General features: G+C 49.1%; 1 protein-coding gene across 1 annotated transcript in view; it reads right to left on the bottom strand.

The window, feature by feature from the left end:
• The window catches only part of LOC102426948 (pappalysin-1), a 299,588-nt gene that overhangs the window by 39,255 nt on the left and 237,580 nt on the right, over window positions 1-22,753 (bottom strand). The window contains exon 11 of the mRNA XM_006099368.2: window positions 22,356-22,549. Coding sequence (XP_006099430.2) covers window positions 22,356-22,549 — 194 coding nt within the window. The remainder of the gene's footprint in view (window positions 1-22,355; window positions 22,550-22,753) is intronic.

Below are 22,753 nucleotides of genomic sequence, written 5' to 3'. Positions count from 1 at the left end.
AGATGAGAACAGAAGAATTAAAAAATGGAGTGGAGAAGTTCTACACCAAATTCACTAATCAAAGGCAAGATAAAAATACTTGGCTGCACTGTAATCTATAATTGCAAACATTAATGCTTTTTTAAAAAAATAACCTTTTTTGCCCTAGCTGGTTTGGCTCAGTGGATAGAGCGTCAGCCTGCGTACTGAAGGATCCCAGGTTCGATTCCAGTCAAGGGCACATGTCCAGGTTGCAGGCTCGATCCCCAGTAGGAGGTGTGCAGGAAGCAGCCTATCAGTGATTCTCTCTCATCATTGATGTTTCTCTCTCTCCCTCTCCCTTCCTCTCTGAAACTAATTAAAAAAGGTTATATCTTTAAAAAAATATAACCTTTTTGTTTTGGAGTAAGAAAAGTTGCAAAGATAATACCGGGAGTTCACTAGATCCTTCATCTAATTTCTCTTAACGTTAACATCTTCATCAATTCATCCTTGAGACCTCAGAGAAAGGAAGAAAGTTGCTTAACCAACTTTGGAGAATCACATTGTCACTCAAGAGCTTTGCAATGGTGAGCTGGCTATTGGATTAGGGAGACTTGGTTCTGGTCCAGGCTCCCCAACATTTGATGTATATTTGTGGACTAGGACTAGTTATCTCACCCCTTTGAACCTGGGGTTTATCTTTCACAGTTGAATATTGTATGGCGTCATAGGTCTTCAAGGTATCACCTATGAATTCCTAGGGTTCCCTGGAGGTGTCAGCCTGGGGTTCAGGATTGGGGGGTGCTACTTAGTTTCTGCTCCACCATTTCAACCAGGCCATCACCTGAGCATCATCTGTTTTAGATATCAAGCCGCCTTGAAAGTTTCATTTACAAAAAGAGCTTTAATGCTTTAAAAATATTGAAAATTATTGAAACATGTTTGTCGCCAAAGTTTCCCTCACGGCTCCCGAGGCATCAGTGGGTCCTGGAAATGCAGTATTGGTTTCCTGACTGTCACAGGTAACTTCTTATGGAGAGTCAAGTCCCAGGGATTAAGTGATGGCTTCTAGGAGCTTCAAGCATTCAGATCTCTAGGAGCCTAACACCGAAGGGACCACGGTTAAAAAACACAGTCACATTCATGGGATGGAAGACATTTTCAAGTTTATTTATTTTTCTCAAAAAACAACTGGGACCAAACTTAGGCAGGCCTGCCAGTGGATTGTGTTACATTTTACAACAGTGTGAGACTTTGCATAAACTATCTATGGCATTCGGAGTCCAGGCCAGCAATTCGACATGTATCATTTTGGAATTCTTTCCTCTTGTGGTCTTAGCTGCCTGTCCCCCAGCAGAGCGTGGTGGGGCACATCTCCGGAGGGCTGGGGGGTGTGTGTGTGTGTGTGTGTGTGTGTGTGTGTGTGTGTGTGTGTGTGTGTGTTGGGAGGCGTGGGGGGGGTTATCTCCACATCTAAAGCATTCCCAGTCAGAGAAGTCTTGCTTCAATACAATTTCCTCTTATCTTGGCAGCCCTATCAGTGCTAGACAGGGCTTTAGAAGAAGGTGCTGCTGTTATTTTCTTCTCCTGTTTTCCTATTCAGGGTTGGGTTTGTTTCAGGCTGGCTGGGATCCTGACCAGGGTCAGTCAAGGCAGATCAGAGAGGAATGAATAAATCCTCTAAGCCCCAGTTGATCTTAAAGCCATCTAGGTTCCTGGGAGGTGGGGGAGGTTGCCGCAGGGGAGCAGACACTCGCAGCTCCTGCTCTGACGGACCTGGCGTGCCTCTGCTCACTCAGCTGCCCTTTATGGAGGTGCGTGGCACACTGGACTCCAAAGCCCGAAGAGGAAGAGAGCCTTGCCCGTGCCCATGGCCACACTTGTATCCTAGGTGGTCACTAAGGATACAGGTGTGATCTCAAGGTAACGAATTCTATGGGGATGCTCTGTTTTCCTCCACCCCCTTTTTTGCACCTTCCCCTCCAAAAGCAAATCCAATGCCATAAAGCATGACTGAGCCATGTAGATTTTACTGAACATTCTGCGAGGGAACAAGCAGGAGAGGCACACACTCCTGTGAACCCAAGTTCTCCCTCCAACACCTCACGTTCCTCTTCACCCGTCATCTCCCTTTGTCCAGTTTCGTCAGCGTCACTGGTTCCAGTGACCTTCCCAATCTCTCCCGACCTTCTCCCCCTTCCAAAGTGCATCTGTGTGGAAACTGGTGCAGAACCGTCCGCTTTCCCTTAGGTTCTCTACTCTCACACGTGCAAATCTTTCTGAGGACGCCAAGGGTTCCACCCCACTCCCCAGGCCCAGAGATGTCAGGGGGTTGAACAGAGTAACTTTTTTAACCTCTGTGTCCTGCCGGTATGAACAAGATCTGATCCCTCCCTTCACATCGCTCACTATCTCAGGGCACACAGAAATATCTGCAGCCTCCAGGCTTCAGGTTCCCCTAAAACAGGGGTGGGGAACGTCTGGCCCAGGCGCTGTATAAGGCCGGCAAAATCACTTGGCCTGGCCCTGCCAAGGCACTAGAGGTGAGATAATTAAATCTTTGATCAAATATAGCAGCTAATTTTTAAGTTGATAATTTTGTATGGCCCACAAATGATGGTATAAATAGTCAAATGGCCCTTGGCAGAAAAAAGGTTCCCCACCCCTGCCCTAGAGAGATAAAGAGGGGAGTCTCCTATCACTGAAACCCACATGTGTGCACTGCCCACATTCATGGTTATTGTAGTAGCATCCACAACAGTCAAGATGTGGAAACAGCCTACCTGTGCATCAACAGATAAGTTGATAAGCAAAATGTGGTATACACATTCAATGGAATAGTATTCAGCCTCAAAATAGAAGGAAATCCTGCCATTTGAGGCAATATGAATTAACCTTGAGGACATTATGCTACATGAAATAAGGCAATCACCAAAGGGCAAATGCTACATGATTTCCCTTCTACGAGGTATCTAAAACAGTCAAAGTCACAGAATCAAAGAGTGGAATGGTGGTGGCTAGTGGCTGGGGGAGGGGAAAGGGAGTGACTGATCCTGGGCATGAAGTTTCAGTTAAGCAAGATGTTCTACGGGTCGGCTGTGCAACGCTGTGTCTACAGTCAGCAACACTGTACGGCACATGTCACAGTTGGATTACAGTTGTTTAGAGCCCAGTCTTATCCCTTTAAACTCTGAAGACTTCTAAGGTAAGAACCGGGCTTGAGTTACCTTCCAAGAAATCTTAGCAGATTGCCCACCACACGGGATGCCACAGTTGCCCAGGGAACAAGAGTAACAACATAGTGACAATAGCAGTGCCGCAGCAGCCTAACTGCATGCCTGTTCTATGCCGGGCACTGTTGTAAGGACTCCATATGCACTCAAGCATGCAGTCCTCAGCACAACACTGTGAGGTATGGCACTATTGTGATACCCGTCTTATGGACAAGGACACTGAGGCCTGGCAATATGCCTAAGGTCACACAATTGATTGGTAGAACCAGGACTCAAATCCAGGTGTCAGCTCAGCCCACACTCTTCACTGAAGTGGCCAGCTTGCAAAAGGCCTGCCTCCATAGATCTCAGGGCTGTTATGGAGGATGGACTTGGGATTTCTCCTTGTTGCCTCCACCTGGGCTCCTGAGTAGGTGCTAATTCATTGGACCCAAGCAGGCCCTTGTCCATCTGCCCTGGGCTGGGCCATGTGGCTGTGAGAGCCCAGGATGGCCAGGCAAGGGACCTGCCTCCTAGAACTGACTCAGTCGCTTCGCTTACTTCTGACACTCATTGCTCCCACTTGTAGAGGATGGAGTAAGAGAAACCCCCAAAGGGCATTCAGTGCTCACGCGTAGCCAGCTGATTTCCAGCCTCTTCCTAGTGCCTTTGGCCGAGGAAAGTACTGACCCTGCAGTGCAGTATCCTCTCCTGTTGGCCTCTGGACCCGCCTACGGGCCCAGGACTCTGATATTCTGAGGTGGAAGCTCATTTCCCAGCCACCTTTTCTGCCTAAGGCACCTGGAGGAGTAGCCTAACAGTTCACAGCACCCATTCCAGCAATGCGTTTTCTATTTTGTTTTGTTTTCTCTTCATTTGTGCTGCAGAAGAGCTGGGAGATCCTCTCCAGAGCTTTGAGATCAATGGATGTTTGAGCTAGGATGGTCCTCAGAGATGTGATTCCAGCCGTCGCATCCAATAGGTGGGAACAGAGCCCAGTGCGGAGGGGAGAGACATCCCTTGAAGGGACGCTGTAAGCTCCTCTGGGATGGGCTGGGATGCCTAGTGGTGCCTGGGGTGCCCAGGATGACAGAAGCAGAGGCCTCCGTGTCCCCAGGACCTGCGACTCTAGTCCACTCCATGCTCTGCTAGCCACTACCTCCAGCACCCGCTGCCAAACCCACTCCTTTTCGAAGACTGCTTTCAATTAGAGGAGTTAACGATGTCTTGCTTTCAAGAGGTTTTTTAAATCCAGTTTATCTTCCACCCACACACGACGTACACAAAGACGGGAGGACAGGGGAGCCGGAGAGCTGGTATTTTCCCACACAGGAGAGATGCCATGAGGTTTCCATTGGATTTCTCTTTTACGGATTTACATGCCCTTTTGTCAATCACAGGAGGGAGGAAGTGCTTGTCAAACCTCTAGTCCATCCTCTCCAATTTCCTCTTTCAACCCAAAGGGACTTGGGAATGGGCCTCATAGAAAAAAAAAAGAGGAAAAGGAATAGGGAGGGACGAGTGGGGAGTCCTTGCTGACAATAATAATACACGTGAATGCTCACACGCACGCACATGCATACGAACACCAGGCAGTGTTTCCCAATATTTCTACTCGGGCCACATTTTCACCTCAGGCTCTCGGGTCCAGTGCCAACTTATTTTCCCAAGAATTGCAAGGTTGCAAGAGGAGCTGAGTTCTGGATATGATGACTGCAGGGGGGGATGCCTGCTGGGAGGCAGCCGTCAAACCCTGGCTGTGAAGGGCCTTGGGACACAGAAACACGAAGCGGTGGCCCAGGTGACATAAAGCCACCTCTGTGCAGCCAGCTTGGCTGTTCCTTACAGAACATGCTGCTCCCTCCTCGGCGCTCCCGTGGGGGAGGGAAAGGGCACCCACTCTTAAAGATGGCCAACTAGGAAGACTGCTTGCCATGCATCCTCTCATCCAGTCCTCCTACCTCCTAATAACCCTGAGGAGTAAACATTTCTGTCCCCACGTTAGACACAAGCACTCTGAGGTTTGGAAGGCCTTGCTCCCCCATGGCTTAGGAGTTAGAGTAGCTGGACTCCAAGTTCACTCTTCCCACCCAGGGGCTGGACTTCCCTGTAACTCTTGCTCATGCCCTCTGTGTAATGCACTTGCATTTCCTGTGTGTCCACCTGTCTCTGTGTGTGAGCTTCAAGGGCAGTGCCTGGGCCTGATTTCTCTCTCCTTTGCACTGGTGTCACTGGGTGGGGCTCACAGGACTTGCCTACATTGAACTGGTGTGGCTTTTCCAAGGTGATCCACATGGTTCAGGATGACGGATCTGACCCAGAAGCCCGGGTCTCTCCAGACCTAGACCAATGTGCAGAGATGGTATCGACCCTGTGGTTCAGGGAAGTCAGTGGGAGACCCAGGATTCAGGCAGGAGGACTGGCAGGCTCCGCAGTCAGACCTGGCCACCCCCGAGCCTCACATGGAGTTGATGTGCATTAAATACGATGATGACACTAGGAACTGGTATTCACAGTCATTTCTCTCACTAGTGTTCTACACCACAGAACCTGTTGGGTACCACTGTCTCACTGAATCCTTCAAACAGCCCTATGGGAAAGGTATTAGTCACACTACTTCCCAGGTGGGAAACTGAGGCTGATAGCTAACAGGAAGTGGAACAGCCCCTGAGCCCACTGGACCAGTGGAGCCAACATGTGGTGCCGGGTGCCAGCATTCCCCCATCTCTGGACAGAAGACATTAATAAACCGGGCATGCTCTTCCCCGCCTACAGGCCTCTGAATCCATCTCAACAAAGGCTACCACGAGCGCGTGTGATTGGTCAGGCGTGGCCCAGGAAATGAACCCATTTGCAATCCTTGAGCTTGCTGTTAGCTCCCTGAGAAAAAGAACGGGGTCTTGCTTATTGCGCCTTCAGCGTAACTAGCAGAGGAAGGCCTAAAGTAGGCACTAAGCAAGTATGAGTGGAATTTAAAAAATGAACTAACAATAATAATAATGTTATTGATCCTTTGCTATATGTCACTTTCCAACAAGGGCTTCCATGCCTCATCGCAAATGATGCATGTATGATCCATGCAACCCAAGCTCCCACTCCAGGTTCAGGCCTCTCTCTCTGTCCCACTCTTAAGTCCACCCTGACCTCTCTCCTTTGCCCCTTATTCCAAACTGACCCCCTTACCACAGACAACTTAAAGGGCAACACTGAGGGTTAAAAGACACAGAACACAACACACACGCACGCGCGCACACACACACACACACACACACACCCCTTCAATCCCCTTCTCCAACCTTCTTTTTACACACTTGATAACAATGGAGAGAGAGAGAGAGAGAGACAGAGAGAGAGAGACAGAGAGAAAGACAGAGAGAGAGAAGAGAAGAGAAGAGAAGAGAAGAGAAGAGAAGAGAAGAGAAGAGAAGAGAAAAGAAATGAGAGAGAAAATGAAAGAATGAGCCCTGGCTGGTTTCGCTCAGTGAATAGAGCATTGGCCCTAGGACTGAAGGGCCCCAGCTTCAATTCCGGTCAAGGACACGTATCTCGGTTATAGGCATGATCCCCGGTCACATGTGGGAGGTAACCAATTGATGTTTCTCTCTCACATCGATGTTTCTCTCTCTATTTCTCGCCCTTCCTTCCACTCTCTCTAAAAAAAAAAATCAACGGAAAAATATCCTTGGGTGAGGATTAACCAAAAAAAGAAAGAAAGAAAGAAAGAAAATGAGAGACAGGGAGAGACAGGGAGAGGAGGAGACAGAGACACCAGGCTTTCTTGCACAGACTCTTAGAAACAATGATCACCTCCCCAGGCTTCCAGAGCAGCCTTCCCCTTTGATGCCTGCCTTAAAGAGACAGGAGGGGAGGGGAGGGTGGACTGCCTTTCTTTCAGTCTTGGGATTTATTATTTGACGTGCACTGACAATCAAGCAAAGAGGCATTTCCTGCACAGAGGGCCAGTGTGTGGCCAGAGCAATGGCACCTCCTCCCACCCTGAGTTCTGGAAATAGCAGCAGACCTGGGCCTCCACCAGGAGACACTTCCAGATAAGATAACTTGGCATCCATGCCCTCCAGCCTTGGAGCTCAGCTCTGGGGTGATTAGCACCTCATTTCCCTCTGGGTCTGTCCATAACCTATGAGGCATTTCACATGCCTTAGGAGTCTAACATCCTCCAGGCCTGCACCTTCCCACAGGTCTGAAATCCTATGCTTTGGGGTGTACACTCCTGACCTGATCCAACGATCATGCAGAAAAAGGGAATGGAGCGAAGAGATCATGCCAAGCATCACTGTTCTACAGAGTGCTAACATCTGTACAGGAGGGGAAATGGCGTCTTAGAAGAGAGATGGTTCGGAATCATAGAACTGATTCTTGGGGACTGGGACTGCTCCTGCAGTTGCTTAATTTCACAGACAGAGGCTTTGGATTTCTAGGGGACAGAGATTGGACACCCCAACCTTCTTCAAAGGGGAAAGTTTATGCAAGAGGCCTGACAGAGCACCTCTGACAGGTGGCAAACCCAACATATTTTCTGTGCCATCATTTAAACCAGCCACTATGGCCAGCACCTGTGCTCCAAGGGCAGATGCTCACATTCTTGTGAGGCAGGTGGGTAAAGAGTGTGCCAAAGCCATGCCTGTCTGGGTCTGACCCCTGCCTGTCCCCTATTATACAGATGAGGAAACTGAGGCCGACACAGTGTAAACGGTGATCATACTGAGGTGACAGTGATGAGTACCCCTCTGCTTTCACCTCCACTAACTCCATCCTTACATCATTGTGAAGGGGAGATTCCTAGGACCCCATTCCAGATGGGGAAACTGAGGCCAAGGGAGAGGAAGAAATCACCACGATAGCAGTGGTAGTAATGACTAAAAGGATGGCACTGGTCACCAATTTGCATTTTATGAAAGGTTAGTTTCCAGAATTCCATCCCATGGGCTGGGCAGTCTCTCCCCATGTGGCTGCACCCATCACCGAAACCCAGACGCCAGTTTTGAGGAGGTGCTGGGCAGGGGCTCCAGCTAGTAAATCCTCCAACAAGGGAGAGTGATTAGTGTCGGATGCGGTGGTCGTCGGCTTTTGTGCTGCTGACAACTCCTCCCTTGAAAGGCCCGGCAGGCTCGTTTCGCAGGGGCCCTGGCGGGCCTGCTCCAGCCTCTGTAATTATGCCATTCACCAGTCACCCAGGCCCGCGCTGAACTCCTGACCCAGCAGTGAAAGACTTGGGATCTCATTACTAATCTCTTAAGCCACCTCGTCCTCCAAAATACATCCATTTAAGTTGGAGGCCACGGCTTTGGGGGTGGGAGCCAGGGAGAGGGAAGGACCAGCGTAGGGACTTCTCATGACATGGCCAGGTTCCCTCGCTGGGGCCTGGGGCCCATGCCCCAGGGCAGCGGGCCTGGCTTTTCCGCTCTGTGCGGGGCAGGCCTTGCCCAGGGTCAGCTGTTCTGCTTAGAGACTAGGAGGCCTTTGGAGAGGGAAGGCCATCTGGGCCCACCTGTTTGTAATCTCAGGGGTGCGGGTGGGGGACGGGGCCTGTGTTTGTTTTAATTATTATTATTGTTGCTGAAAAGGGAGGGTACAATGAGCAGAAACTGCTAACATCTGGAGGCTGCTGTCCAGCTTACGTAATCCCTGTAGCAGAAGAGGAACACGGGATCCCCAGCCAGATGGTCCGTGGGTGACTTCATGGCAGCCGTGCCTTCTCCAACAGCGACATGCTGACAGGGTTGGGAGAGTGGGTGGTGGGACCTTCCTGAAATTCCTAAGGGGTGAGAGGCAGAGGTTTGGGAGCTCCCAGAGATCTGTCTTTCATTTTGGAAGTCTCCGGTTATTTTTTCCCAGACAAAGCCCATATTTCTCTCTTATGCATTCATTAATTCATACATTCACTCCTTCAATATACACTGATGTAGCACTGATTATGTGTTGGGTCCTTTATTCCCCACGGTCTACATGAGAAAATGGATCCTGGGGCGGGGGGGAGAAAGAAAGGTAAAAAAATCCCTTCTCCTGAAGAGCTCCCAAAGCCATAGAGGGAACTGGGTGGAAGGTCCAGCAAACACTCCTAGAACAGCAGAGCAGGTTCTGGGTTCAAGGGGTGCAGAGGAGGGACTGGCCCTGGCAATCTCGGCCTGAGGGCCGGGTCTGAAATGCAGACTTATATCAAGTGGGCCCTGGAGAGCAGGGGCTGGAGAGAGAGAGGCAGGAGAAGGGAAGCTGGGCCACAGCTGAGCCATGACCAGCCCATTTCCCCAATGATGTCAACAGCAGAGGCATGAAGGATAAAGTTCAAGGTGCAGAATCTTGCTGCAAACAGATTTCTGAGCACATTTTTTAAAAAAACACATGGCTAACTTTCTGTGTTTCCAAATCTTTTCTTTTCTGAAACACTGATACTGAAAGCAACTCATGCCATTTCATTATTCTAGATCAGCATAGAAAAGCAGTGTAGACTCCAGATCAGATCAAAAGGGCGCTGTTAGCTCTGACCAGAATATTCACTCCAGAATATTCACTCGACACTAGATGGGAACTCAGAGACACTGCCTGCACTGCGGGAAAGCCCTGGGGCACGGCCAGCCGGAAGCACCGGGATCAGGATCTTTATTTCAGAGCCCAGAGGCATTGCCAGGTCTAGAGAAGTAGGCGGAGCCTGAGACGGTCCAGTTCTAGACCGGAATACCGTACGGTGATTCCAGAGCAGGAACAGGCACTTCTGGCTGCTCTAAACCCCTCACTCCAAAACCGCCTCAGACCAAGAACACAAACCCAACCAGTCTGAATCCGAAATGCCCTCTCTACTGGCTCCAGCATGGACCTGGGAAACGCAGCCAACTCTGGGGCAAAGCACTGAAACTTGGGAACCACCACTCAGCTCGGAGCCATGCAAAGCGGAGCAGGGTGTCTTCGGGAGCCTCCAGCCTTCCTGGCCTTTCTCTCAGAGCCCTGAGATACTCGAGGGTGAGTCAAGAAAGCAGTGACCGTATCCCAGCTGTGGGCCTGCCTGGTCACCGAAACCCTCAGTTAGAAATAGCCAAGTGGCAGTTAACGGCAGTCTTGACCACACTGGCCTTTTGAAGACAGGTCAGGGGAGTGATTTTTCACTGAAAAGCATCTCTGTGTTAAAAGAACAAGACTGCCTCACGTTCCTGAAACCAGGGCTTGGTTGTTTTGGTTTTCCTCCCTTCTCCCCCTTTCCTGTCTTCGCCAGCTGCCTCATTCAGATCTGTGTGTTCTGCCTTGTATCCAGGATAGAAGAGGAGTCACTGTACCTGCCGGGACCCCACTCAATGCCAGGAGGGCCATGCAGCACTCACCGGCCCTGATTCTCACTGAGCTCTCAGGGTCTCTGATCCCCACCTATAACTCCAGTGAGCAAAGGCCGAAAACCCACAGAGCTATTGATTCCCTCCTCCCTGCTTTAGAGGAGCAGACAGTGCTCTTGCCAGCGCTGCCTACAGCGTGACCTCTCCTTGGAGGAAGCGCCAAAGGATGTAACGCCTGGACATATGCAGGGAACAGAAGGGCAGGGATGGCTGATGCTTTCCCAGCATCCGGCTGGCCTGCCAGCTCACACAAGGGCTCTCATTCCTGAGGACAAGGGTGATGTTTCTCTCCGGCCTGCCCCTCCAGAATTCAGAAACAGGGGTGGTGATCATGACATGCAAACTGGGGGCTTTGCCCACCAAATGCCCAATGGACATGTCTGACTTATGTGTCCACCACCTCCTCTGCAGATTCCTATGAGAGACAGAGAATCTTTTCCCCAGCGGGGCCCTTGACCCGGGCAGCCCACATCTGCACAAACGCAGGGTGCAGAAGCAGCTGTTCTGAGACGAGGTCTCTGGGCACAACTGCAGCATGACCTGGGATCCCCAACATGAACTCTTCAACAACCCCTACCCCTGCCGCTTTCCTGAACCTTCCTTCGAGCAGTGGAAGTCACACACACTTCCCAGTCCAAGGGATGTGGGCTGAAATCTAAGCTTCTGCCATTGACTCTCAGTGTGACCTTGAGCCCTTCATAAAGCCCTAATTCCTCCACTGCCAATGAGGCAGAGGATGGTGCCTGCCCTGGAGGATCTGTGTAGGATGAGCACACGCAAGTATCAGACACAGCCCCACACACTAGACACATACAATGAGCATGTCCCTCTTCCATCCCTCCCTACTTCTTTCTTCCTGGCTCTCAAGGACCACAGTTTTGGGTTCAAATTCTAGATTTCCCTGTCCCACCCCTGGGCCAGCTGCAGAAGCCTGGGTGAGTTAGTCAACCTTTGTGAGTCTTGATGCACTCCTCTGGAAACCAGTGCAAGTTAGCCGCTACCTGTGTGAAACGCTGGGTGGAGTCGTGAAGTAACTGCTCTGGCAGCCCGGCCATTCACACTGCTCCTGTCATGATCATCAGCTCTTGTCATCACAATTATGTTACTGTCATTTATTACTGCTTAGTCATTCCTTTTCCTCTCTCCGAATTTCTGTTTTCCTCTTCTCTTCTCCTTCCTGCCTTCTTCCCTTTTTTGCACTTTCACACCCTCCTGGGCTGGGCCTCCCCCTGGGAGACCTCTCCGAGGGTGAACCACAATGTCTCAAGCCAGAAAGACAGCCCGCTCTGTTTCTATCCATCTCTGTAGGACTCTAGTTGTGGGGACATTCCCGAGACCCCAATCTTTCCCAGAATAAGAGGCAAGGGTTAGGGCATTAGTCCCGAGGCCCAGCTTCCAGAAGCAGTTTCCTACTTTCTGTGCAAAACTGTCACAGTGCAAAGTGCAGGCGTAGTCATAAATAGTCATCGCATGCCTGCTATGTGCCAGCCCCTATTCTTGATGCTGAAATTCACGTCAGTGAACACAGAACAACAACAACATAAAATCCCTGCCTTTGGACAGATAACATTCCGGAGTGGCGGGCGATCATGGAGGCACTGAGAATTCGGGGCTGGGGTCAGGATGGGCCTTCAGGACATCTCCCCCCAACTCACACAGTGGTACGCGCCTCGTCTGGAATGTAGGGGACACACCAGGGGACTTAAGGCGCTGCTCACTCTGGTCACCTATTTTAGGAACAAGGGGATGTCACCTGGCACATAAGGGAATCACTTAGAGACACTTATTTGTATGTTTAAGCCAATCATAAAGGAGGCATTGCTCAGCAGGGGCTGTTCCCAACTGTGTCATTCAATGGATCATAAACATTCTCCGAGTATTCTGCAGGTGGCCAGCCCTGTGCTGAGCACTGGAAATACCTAAAGGGAGAAGATGGAGCCCAGTCCTTAATTGTCACAGGCCATTTGGCACAGAAAGCCATGAACACAGGCAAATGCAGAGGAAGAGGCAGCCTGCGCGCTGGGCCGCTGGGGGATTCAGAAGGGATAGGTGTTGTCAGAGAGCGAGGGTAGCACATCGCGGCGCTGGCAGTCAGAGGAAACCACAGGCAGAGGTGCCATCTGCGCTGGACCTGGGCGGATTGTTAATGGAGGTGGAGAAGCTGTAATGACCATGTAGGGTGCCAGGTGGGTCCTGGTAATACCAGGGGAACTATAAAGTATAGGATTGTCTAACCACTATGCTGACACCTGAAGCTAATACAAAATAATAGTGAATGTAGAAAATATATACTTTTAATTAAATTTAAAAACATTAAAAAAAGAGGTGGAGTATTGAATGATGGATGCTCTGGGCAGGAGAAATGGAACCCCCAAGGCCTAGAATGCATCCATAAGGCAGCAGACTGTGAGGAAAAGCTGGTAGAGATCACACAAGACCCAGTCTGCAGAGGCTGTGGGTTTTATAGGCCATGGGGAACCATATAGAAAGCTCCACAGGCAAGAGATCACTGAGACAATGTTTGTTGTGAATTATGGAAAATGTACTGCTGAGGCAAAAACCACCCATTGAGCACATAGGCAGACTTAAAGGATGGAAGACATCGTAACACCAAAAGATGAGTGTGTCCTATCTCACTCTGGGAAAGAGAGAAGTATTGTTATTATTTTTTAAATGTTAAGAGAGGTGGTGTGGTACACTAGAAAGTGCATGGGCTATGGGGCTAAAAGAACTGGATTTACTCCTGTTCTACTACTTGGAGTAGGGGACCTTGTGTGAACCTTTGCTTCCCCATCTGTGAAATGGGAACATAATTCCTACGACATAGATTGGTTATGAGGATTTCATGAAACAACTGAACTGAATGACTTTAGATACCAGGTCTGTACCAAGCACTGTTCCAAGTGTTTTATGGGTGCTCTTTGCTGGAATCCCCACAAAAATTCCCACTTAATTTTCCCATTTTACAGATGAGGAGTCTGAGGACCAGAGAGGCGAAGTACCTTGCCTGCGATCTCACTGTAAGTGGCAGCACTGGGATGTGATACACGCTGGAGAATGTGATCCACTCTTCCTATCCAATGGGAAGCCCACCATCTCCATGTGGTTATTTAAATGTAAATTAATTAAAAGTTCAGGTCCTCAGTCTCGTGAGCCACATTTCATGGGTTCAACGTAACAGGTGGCTAGAAGCTCCTCTACAGGACCGTGCAGGTGCAGAACACAGCTGTGTGGAGCCTGGGCCCTCAGTGACACGCCCTGCCTGCTCCGGGGCATTAAACTCCCACCCACAGCTCCCTGCTGCATGGCAGTGTATCTCCTTCCTCACTGCACTGAACTGATATTCAGTCCCTGGACCTCTTGCCCCCGGCAGCTGCACCACAGACCTGGACCTGGGTATCAGTCAGGGCGCATCCATATTCCTGAAGCCGACATCCTGCCAGCAAACCAGATCGCTCCTGAATCTATGTATATTTAAGAGTATGTATATTTAAGATCACCTGTTCCAGGATGGAGAGAAATGCAGACGTCAGCCAAGGGTCCCCTTTCTCCAACTGCACAGGTGGGTCCAGTTTGGGAGAGGGTCCCAGAGTGGGCAGCAGCCCAGGGAAGCAGGCCTCTGGGCAGGGCCCTCTCTCACTGCCTGTCTGGGTCCATCACTCTCTGGAAAAGGAACATGCACACATGTACCCAGGGGCCTCTGGGCACTTGGATCTGGCTGACGAATTAGGAGTCTGAGGAAACCCAGGGCTGGCTTGGGAGAGAGGGCAGAAGGCCCTTTTGGGTCTGGTTCTATCAATAATACATCCAGGCTAATTTAAAAAGATTGGGGAGTGCAGAGTGGGGGTCGGGGCCATGAAAAACAAACACAAACAAACACATACACAAACAAAAACAAAATCTTGTGCACAGCCAAACCCCAACTCCCCCCAGAACCCCTCCTCGAGGCCTGGCTTGAGAAAGTTTCCTTTCAGACTTAGAGGCATGAGCATGAGGTTCTGGGGACAGAACTGAATCCCCGAATCCCCGAGCAGCGGGCTCAGCAAGCTCGACTGGCTCCTGCTTCCTGAGTGCATCCCAGCCTCGGAGAGCGGACACTGTGTACATTGTTCACATGTTTCTTGGGTACCGAACATGAAACCAAATTATACAGCAAAGGCCAGGCTGGCTAAACACCACTGCCCCCACTTAAAGCAACAATGATAATTTAGGGAAGAAGAGAAGAGATGAAAGGCAAGAATGGAGAAGGGTCTTGAGGGAGCCTGGGTGAATGACAGGGATGGGAGGAAGGGCCTGGTGCTGAGTCCCATGATAGGGCAAGGAGACGTGGAGCACAGAGACGGTGCAGGGGTAGTGGGTTAGGCCTGAGGAAGAGGCGAGACAAAGGCCAAGGAGTCTTCCCAGAGGGGCGGTGGCGTGGGCTGGCAGCGCTGGGTATGCCCGAGACCACAGAGCCTTGCTTGTTCTCGGGCTTCGAGTCAGGAGCATTGAGAGATGAAGACGGGCTCCTCCACCCAGGCCTGCCCTGCGCCATCAATACCTGTTTGCCACATAATGAGGCCTGCTAAACCCCGCTTCTACTCAGGCTCACCCTTCCCCTTCCATGTACTTCCCCTGAGGTGAACTCCACTGTCCACGCATAACAGCAGCTGGCCAACATCTGTCTCTTCTTATTAGAAGGCCCTATTCCAGTGTCCCCTGTCCTCCATGGACAAGACAGACGGCTGGAGGGCAGTCGCTGAGTCATTCATCTCAACCTCTACCCACTGCTCCAAGTGATGCTTTGGACATAGTAAGTCCACTATGAGATTACACTACTTTTGAATCCAAATATCAAGACGATTTCCTAACAGCTAGGAGATGAAGAGGTTTAAGGTAGTTGTTTAATCAAGGTCAAATCTTAATAAGTGAAGGAAGACCAAGAGACTCTTAAAAAAGTCTCTCTCTGCTTTGATTTCTATAACCAAAAGAGTATTTCTTAAAAAAATAAAATAAAACCTCAATTGTTCCTAATTGGGTCTCTCAGTTGCAGTAACTTCATTGGCAGCAAGAAGCACTCCTTTAAAAAAATTTTCAGTGGCTATCAGAAGGAAAATGACATCCTGGCCAAGCACCTGCATGGCTCCTATTTTATGGATAAGGAGTTGGGCAGGGAAAAGACAACTGGCTCAGCTCGCCCAAAGGGGTCAGCTAGTAAGTGGTAGACTCCAGGCCTGAGAATTAGGTTGATCTGATCCTCAATATCGTTTTTCTCTTGAAAACTTTCATCACTGCAAGTTTCCAAGGCCACTCATGGTGCCTGGCACTTGGAGGCATTGAAAGCGTGAATGAATGCAGGCGGAGGGAGCAAGAGAGGGCGGGGAGGAGAGGCCTTTGCTGGGATCCTGAAAAATGTGATGGACTTAAAGTCCCTCCCAGCCCAAGGCTCCCTGACAAGTTCAAGGCAGTTGTAGGGACCAGCTCGGGGGGCTCCTTTCTGACCCAAACACTGTTTGTTTGTGACTCTCCTGGAGAACTTCTGGGTGCCCCACACCAACAGGACAGGCTGTAACAGACCATGGACTTTCTGTTCTGTCTCCTCAGATGACTTGCACATGTGCTCTTGAAACATTTTTCAGAAACCACCAGGAGAAAGCAGATCCCTTGGGTATTGGAGAAAACTTCTTGGAATCTTCTCTGACATTTCTGTGTGTTCCCTTCGCCCCTCCTCCTCCCTCCACCATGGGCAGATGCGGTCCCAAGTCACTAGTGAGAAGAGCCGCATGCTTCGCTGAAGACGCACATGGGGAAGGGACAACCCTTCAAAGTGACCTCAGCACTGGGTGTGAGTCCAAGGTTTCTCTCTGCCCTTTGCAAATAACATCATCTAACCAGCATCGGAGAATTGCTTACCCATGCAAGATTTCTGAGAGAGGCTTTTACGATGTATACCAGTAGTGTGGGCTAAGAAAAGGAAGTAGGAGAAAGAGCGCCATAGGTGACGGGGGCTCATCTCTCTGAGACTCAGTTTCTTCACGATGAGAGAGGGGAAGTAAAAGTTCTGTTTTACACCCTAGGATAGGGTCTGGCATACAGGAGGTATCCCGGAGATGTCACTGCCTTCCTCAAATGAGTACCCAATTGCTAGCCCTCTGCTGAAAAGCTCCCCATCACATTCTGGATGAAGTCTAAGCTTCCAGCACCTGAAGGATGTCCCCATACACCTTTCTAGCTCATGTTTCTTGACTTTCCCTTTATTTTGCATTGACTTGTGACAAACTTGTAAATGGAGCGAAGTTTCCTGTTCCCTCTGCAAGTGTTCTGTGTGTGCTTTTCCTCCTTTTTCTCCCAGAACCCAGAAATAGTCAGGCATACATCCCAAATCAAAGGGATCTTTTACACTCGGGCTGAGAGCTTCAAACTTTTCCTATGTTTCTCCCATATTTTCAGGGACACATTTTAAATGCCTCTTGAAGAGGGCAACACTTAACCTTAAAGAATGAGAACCTACAGGTGGAGATCTAGGCAGCAAGGCAGAAACAGCAGGGAAATTTTGGGGGAACCCCTTTCTTGGTGTTCCCTGAATGCACCCTCCACAAGCAGAGAAGCGAATGCACTGGCTCCCTCAGCTTATTCTCCTGTGTCAGTCACTGAAGCGGGCGTGAGCTGCCTGGTCCTGCAGGTCAGCCCATATGAACCAGTGGCTTGCACCCTGGTTCAGCCCTGCGAGGGTGACCACATAGTCCCTCAGAGCCTCACTGTCCCAACCTGTCATGAGAGAACAGCAATTCCTATTTTTGTAGGAGGATTCAGAAAAATAGATGCAGAGCCTGGAGAAACTGGATGTTATTTTCATAATTTGTTCAGGATCTTCTGAAAGTGGGCACAGGACTTTTCCTTTCCTGCATGCTGGCTCTCGCCCCTGCAGACTGAGTAAGCCCATAACAGTGCGGCTTCCTCGGGGTAACTCCCTCCGACTCTCACACTCCTGGGTCTTGGCTGGGATTTGGATGGACACACCCTCTGATGAAACGGTGAGCTCTATGAGGGCAGCAGAAAGGCCAGAACTTCTTTGCAGTCTCTCAAAATGCCTGGCACAGTCCTGAGGCTGCAGTGAACATTTGCTAACACAACTGTGTTGAACTCAACCCAGTGTTGACTGAGCTGTACTGGGTGGGTCACTGTGGCCAGCCTTTGGGCGAGGGTGTTAGGGGAGCCTAACATGATTGAGAGAGGAAATTAACCTTGGCCCTACCCACACTAAGTGGAAAAAACACACCCAGGGCTACGTGTTTTTGCTGATTTGCTCCCTTAATCTCCAACAGGTAGAGGGTATCATTTCCTGTTTCTGGAGGAGGAAACTGAGGTTCCCAAAGGAGTCATTTACTCCAGGTTCCCAAGGAAGAAGAGAAGCGAGGAGGGCAAAGCCACATCTGCATTGCTTCCTCTTCACCCATTAGCGCCCATGCTCTCTACCTGCCCACAGGTCTCACTGCAGGGTTCAAATAGACTTCTGTTTGATCAAGCAAATAAATGAATTAATACAAAATTGCTATAACACAAGACAAATCATGATTTGTATTCTAACAGAGGCACGAAGTATTATAGGCATGCCAAGAAACAAAGCGAATTGTCAAAGGACCCAGGGGATGTACCTACTAAGGGGTTGATACAATAAAATAGGAAGTCAGAGACCCAATTGCAAAGGAAGTGGAGATGATTAGGTCTCCAACACAGGCATCTCCTGTTCCATCACCAGCTCAGTTGGAAACCTCCTGGTGGGGACCTCTCTACCACACAAGGCCATCCGATTGCGGATAGTTCTCGATCTCAAGGTTTTCTTTACCCTGACTCTGAAACTACTGCCCTGGATCTGCTTAGCCTAAGTCTTAGCCTTAAAGGATTAACCAAGTGAACTGGTTGGTTGAGTGAAGGTCCATGATTCCTGGGAGAACACTGCACATTCCTGACTGTTTGGTGTTTCCACACTTTCCCTAGGCCATTGTGGGAGGAGGGAGGTGCCTGCTTGGAAAAGAGGAAACTGGCTTTGGTAGAAATGCTGGGGGTGGGGGCAGGATAAAGGAATAGCTACATCTCATTTGGGCTGCCTTTGGTATAAAGTACTAGAGAAATGTGAAACATGGAGACAAAATAAGAACAAGATGGGATCTTTGCAAAAAAGCACCTTTAAATCAATCCATTTCTGAGGTTCCCAGAACAGAGAAAACTGGATTCTTTGGGTTGATTTCCATGTTTGTTCTGTTTCAGGGACTTCTTGAATTCCAGCTGGGCCAGGAAGGTGCATGGCCAAAATATCCAAAGAATGTCTCTTATTATAGGATGTTCAGCCCAATTTGCACAACCAGGAAGTTTTGATACTTCTGGTAACATTTGAATATAAAACTAAATGTTCAGGGTGGAGTAACTTAGCCCTAACCAAATTTGGGGATCTTGCATGAGGAGAATGGATGAGAGAGATCTGAAACTGTTAAAGTGGAGAGCTTATACAAAATAAAAAAATCAAGTTTTAATCAATTTTCTGGACTCCTATAGCACAATGACTGTTTCTTCTTTCTAGCAGTCACGGTGAAACCCTGCCAACTTACTCGGACAGGGCTTGTCCTCCCCAGAGAATTCTCGTGCCTAAGTCTTGTACACGGACAAGGCCAGAAGTTGGGTCTTTTCCCCCTTTTTTTTTGTTTCTTCCACAGACTCCAGCATAGAGCCAAGCACATGACTTCAATAGACACTTGTATTTCTCATTTTTATAGCATCAGGGGAAGACAGAGTAGGACAAAACGGGTTTATAAAGCTAAAATGGAAACAACCATAGTCATTTCATCACTGCCCAAGTTCATAGACGTTCCAGTGAGCACCAAGGGGCCAGGGAATAGGACCCTCAGGACAGGGAGTGGAAGCAGCCTGAACTCAAAACTGTGGGTAGTGCCCATGAGTCAGGCAGAGATTTCACATACCTCACAGGGTCTGCACAGTGACAGCAACTCTATGATCTGTCCACCTATGATTCTTTCTGCTTGTTTCCCAGGGGTACTTGCCAGGGATCCAGTTACTTTCAACTTCTGAACATGATCACATACATATTCCTAAGCTTCTGCTATCATCTTCCATGACATCCTTCCAATCCTAGATTCTCCACGTATGGGCTATGGGACCTTGGGGAAGCCACTCCGCCTCTCCGTTTCTCCAAGATGGGCAATACTTCTTAGCTTGAGGAATGGCAAGGGGATAGGCTATGAGATGTATGAGTGTCCAGTATGGTGGCTGGTGGACCTGGAGACCCCTGGTCCCCTCCACTACTCTCCTGTGTCTCCACTACTCTCCTGTGTCTACTTTGGTTCCTATTCTCTGGAATCCTGCCCCTACACTGCCTATTTTTGTAGGAATGTTTACATGTGTGTGTGTGTACGTGTGTGTGTGTGTGTGTGTGTGTGTGTGTGTGAGAGAGAGAGAGAGAGAGAGAGAGAGAGAGAGAGAGAGAGAGAGAAGGGCTTAATTGTGTAGGGGGAAGGTGCATCTAAGTACTTCCCAACTCCTTCTCTCAAGCCATCAACTTCTTCACTGGAATCCCTGACAGGGTGAGAATTAGCTACCAGCCTCCCCTAATCACAGCACAAGATAATGAGCGCTGTGGTTATACCTCGTCCCCCTCTGCTGTGCTATCAGAAGGGAGCTAGTTTCCACTCCACAAACACCCTTACTCAGTATTACATAGGCTATGTGTGTGTGTGCGTGTGTGTGTGTGTGCGCGCACGATGCGGGTGCAGTGTGTGAATGATTTTTAGGCATTTGCTTTCTGAAGGGGGCTTCAGGAGACTGTTCAACAGCCCTCCAGACCGCCCTGCCTGACCCTGTACCCAGCCTGCACATACACACCCTCCCCAACCGGGTATTCTCCAGTGAGTTGAACTCATTATGGCAAATTTAGTTACAGCTGAAGTCTCCTTGTAACAAAGATTATGTCCAAGCCCAGAGTAATGGAACCTAGTCGATTTCATTAAAATAAAATTGGTTGCAATGAATAATTCAATAGGATGATTTTGTTTTCTCATCTCCTCTTTGTAGTATTGATAATGATTTTTTTAAATTGGATTTTTGTTTAGGAAGACGTAATTGCCCATAATTCCTGACAGCCCGCTCCTTACCAAAGTGGAATAATTGCCCCATGAAGTCCCTTTCAAACGCTAAGACTGGAAAAGTCTTTCTCTCCTCTTCTCACATTAGTAGCAATAACCTTTGTGTGATTTTTAAGCACAGCTGCTACCTCACTTCTTGCTCATGTGAGTCTGAGTGTGTTAATAATTCCCTTGTTTGAATGATGTTTTTGAGACATTTCTAGGAAGGGTTGCCTGTGCTGAATTTGGAATTCCTGGCTCTACTGCCAGCCAGCCCTGCCAACCCTGAGCAGGATGTTCTCTGTCATACAGATGTGGTTCTTGAACATTGTCTCTTAGTGTTGTTCATCGTATGTAGCAATGTGTACACATATGAGTGTGTGTGCATGTGTGTGAATCTATAATCAATTAAACACACATTTCCTGAGCAGCTAATCTTATCTGGATCCTGTACTTGAAGAAGGGGACAGAGATGACTAAAACTCAAAACAGTTATGAAAGTACCAGCAGCCTAATGGGGGAGCCAGACACACGAACAGATTATTAGAGTTTGTGCAATTGGGTGTAGCCAAAGATAAGTTCCTCAAGTACAGAGATGGCACAGGGGTAGGATGAGGCCTAGACATTCATTCATTTACCCATTCATTCATTCACCCGGCGGGCACTGTCCATGAGAAGCATCAGGGAATACTGTGCTCCCATTTCTCTCCACACACTCTCCTCAGGGCAGTCATGAACAAATGCAAAGGAAGAAATAGGGAATCTAATAAATGTAAACATAAGCAAATGGGTAAATGAGAAATGATCAGATAAACACTATAAAATAGGTAAGTGAATGTACCCATCTTGTACCTCATCCAATGGTTTTTTACTGGGCCCCAGAAGAAGGTCACATCTCTCTTTTATCTAGAAATCAGGTCTATCCCCCTGACCCTGAATCAGGGAAACAGTATAATGACTCATCTACAAGGCCAGGCGGCAGGCTGGCCTCAGAGGCCGCCACTGGGCCAGGCGGTCAGAAGCACTGAGTCGTGTCTCTGGGAAATGGGAGTCTCGGAAGAAGGCAGGTGCTTGCTCAGCAGGATAATTGGAAAGGGGGCTCCGGGGACAGCACAGCCATCCCTAGAATCACATAAGCTCTGGTGGCCCCAACACTCTTAGTCCCTCAACTGAGCGGAGAGTCCTTTGGGGAAGAACCCTGGAACGTAAATAGTGCATTAGGGGACTGGGGAATGAGTCACAGCTTTTTAGAGTTGGGAAGGTCCTTGGAGATCAAGCTGATCTACTCTCTAATTTAAAGATGGGGAAATATGGGGGCCAGAGAGGTGGGGAGACTGGTCCAAGGCCACACAGCAAATTCACAGGAGAGTGTTCAAGGAGTACCCCCCCCCCACACACACACAATAAATTGTGGGACTCCCCCAAAAGAATGTGTTCTTCCCCACTGAATTCCAGTGGTATGTCCAAAATGGAATTCTTTCCTAAATGTGAATTATAACAGGTAGAGACATAGGAGGACAGTCATTACCCTGATGTTCCTTCCCTGTGCTTAGCTACTCAACATCTAATCCCAGAGAAATGGTACTCTTGAGGCTCTGGAATTACATTTGGCTAGAGGTATGGTCACATGGCCACATCCAATGACACTACCTTCGAGGCGGGAAGCTCTGAGGGACAGAGTAGAGATTCAGAATATCGGCAGGAAATGCCACACATGGCTGGCGTCTTACCTGGGATGCTGCCGGCTGGCCAATGATGACCCAGCCTGGGCATTGCTGGTCTTGATGGGAAACTGAAGCATTGGATGCCCACTGATCAAGGAACCCTTGGGGCGTGTAGACACCACAGTCCTTGATGCTGGTTTTTTGTTCAAACTCCTCACATACCCCATCACCATCGTGGAAATAGCACCGGCTGGGTTCATCTGCAGGAGAGACAGGGAAGAGGGAGAACAGAGAGATATTGGTCCTTTGGTCTCAGCTATCAGTAGCAGCTGTGGAACTGGACCAGAAGAATCGTCAGCACTGTTAAAGCCCATCACTGATCATCACAACGGATTATTATTCAGCCTTCAAAAAAAAGGAAATCCTGCCATATGTGAAAACCGGAGCGGACATGGAGGGCATTA

This window comes from Myotis lucifugus, unplaced genomic scaffold (assembly GCF_000147115.1).
Source record: "Myotis lucifugus unplaced genomic scaffold, Myoluc2.0 scaffold_273, whole genome shotgun sequence".
NCBI classification, from domain to species: domain Eukaryota; kingdom Metazoa; phylum Chordata; class Mammalia; order Chiroptera; family Vespertilionidae; genus Myotis; species Myotis lucifugus.
This window is presented reverse-complemented; position numbering and strand designations above follow the sequence as displayed.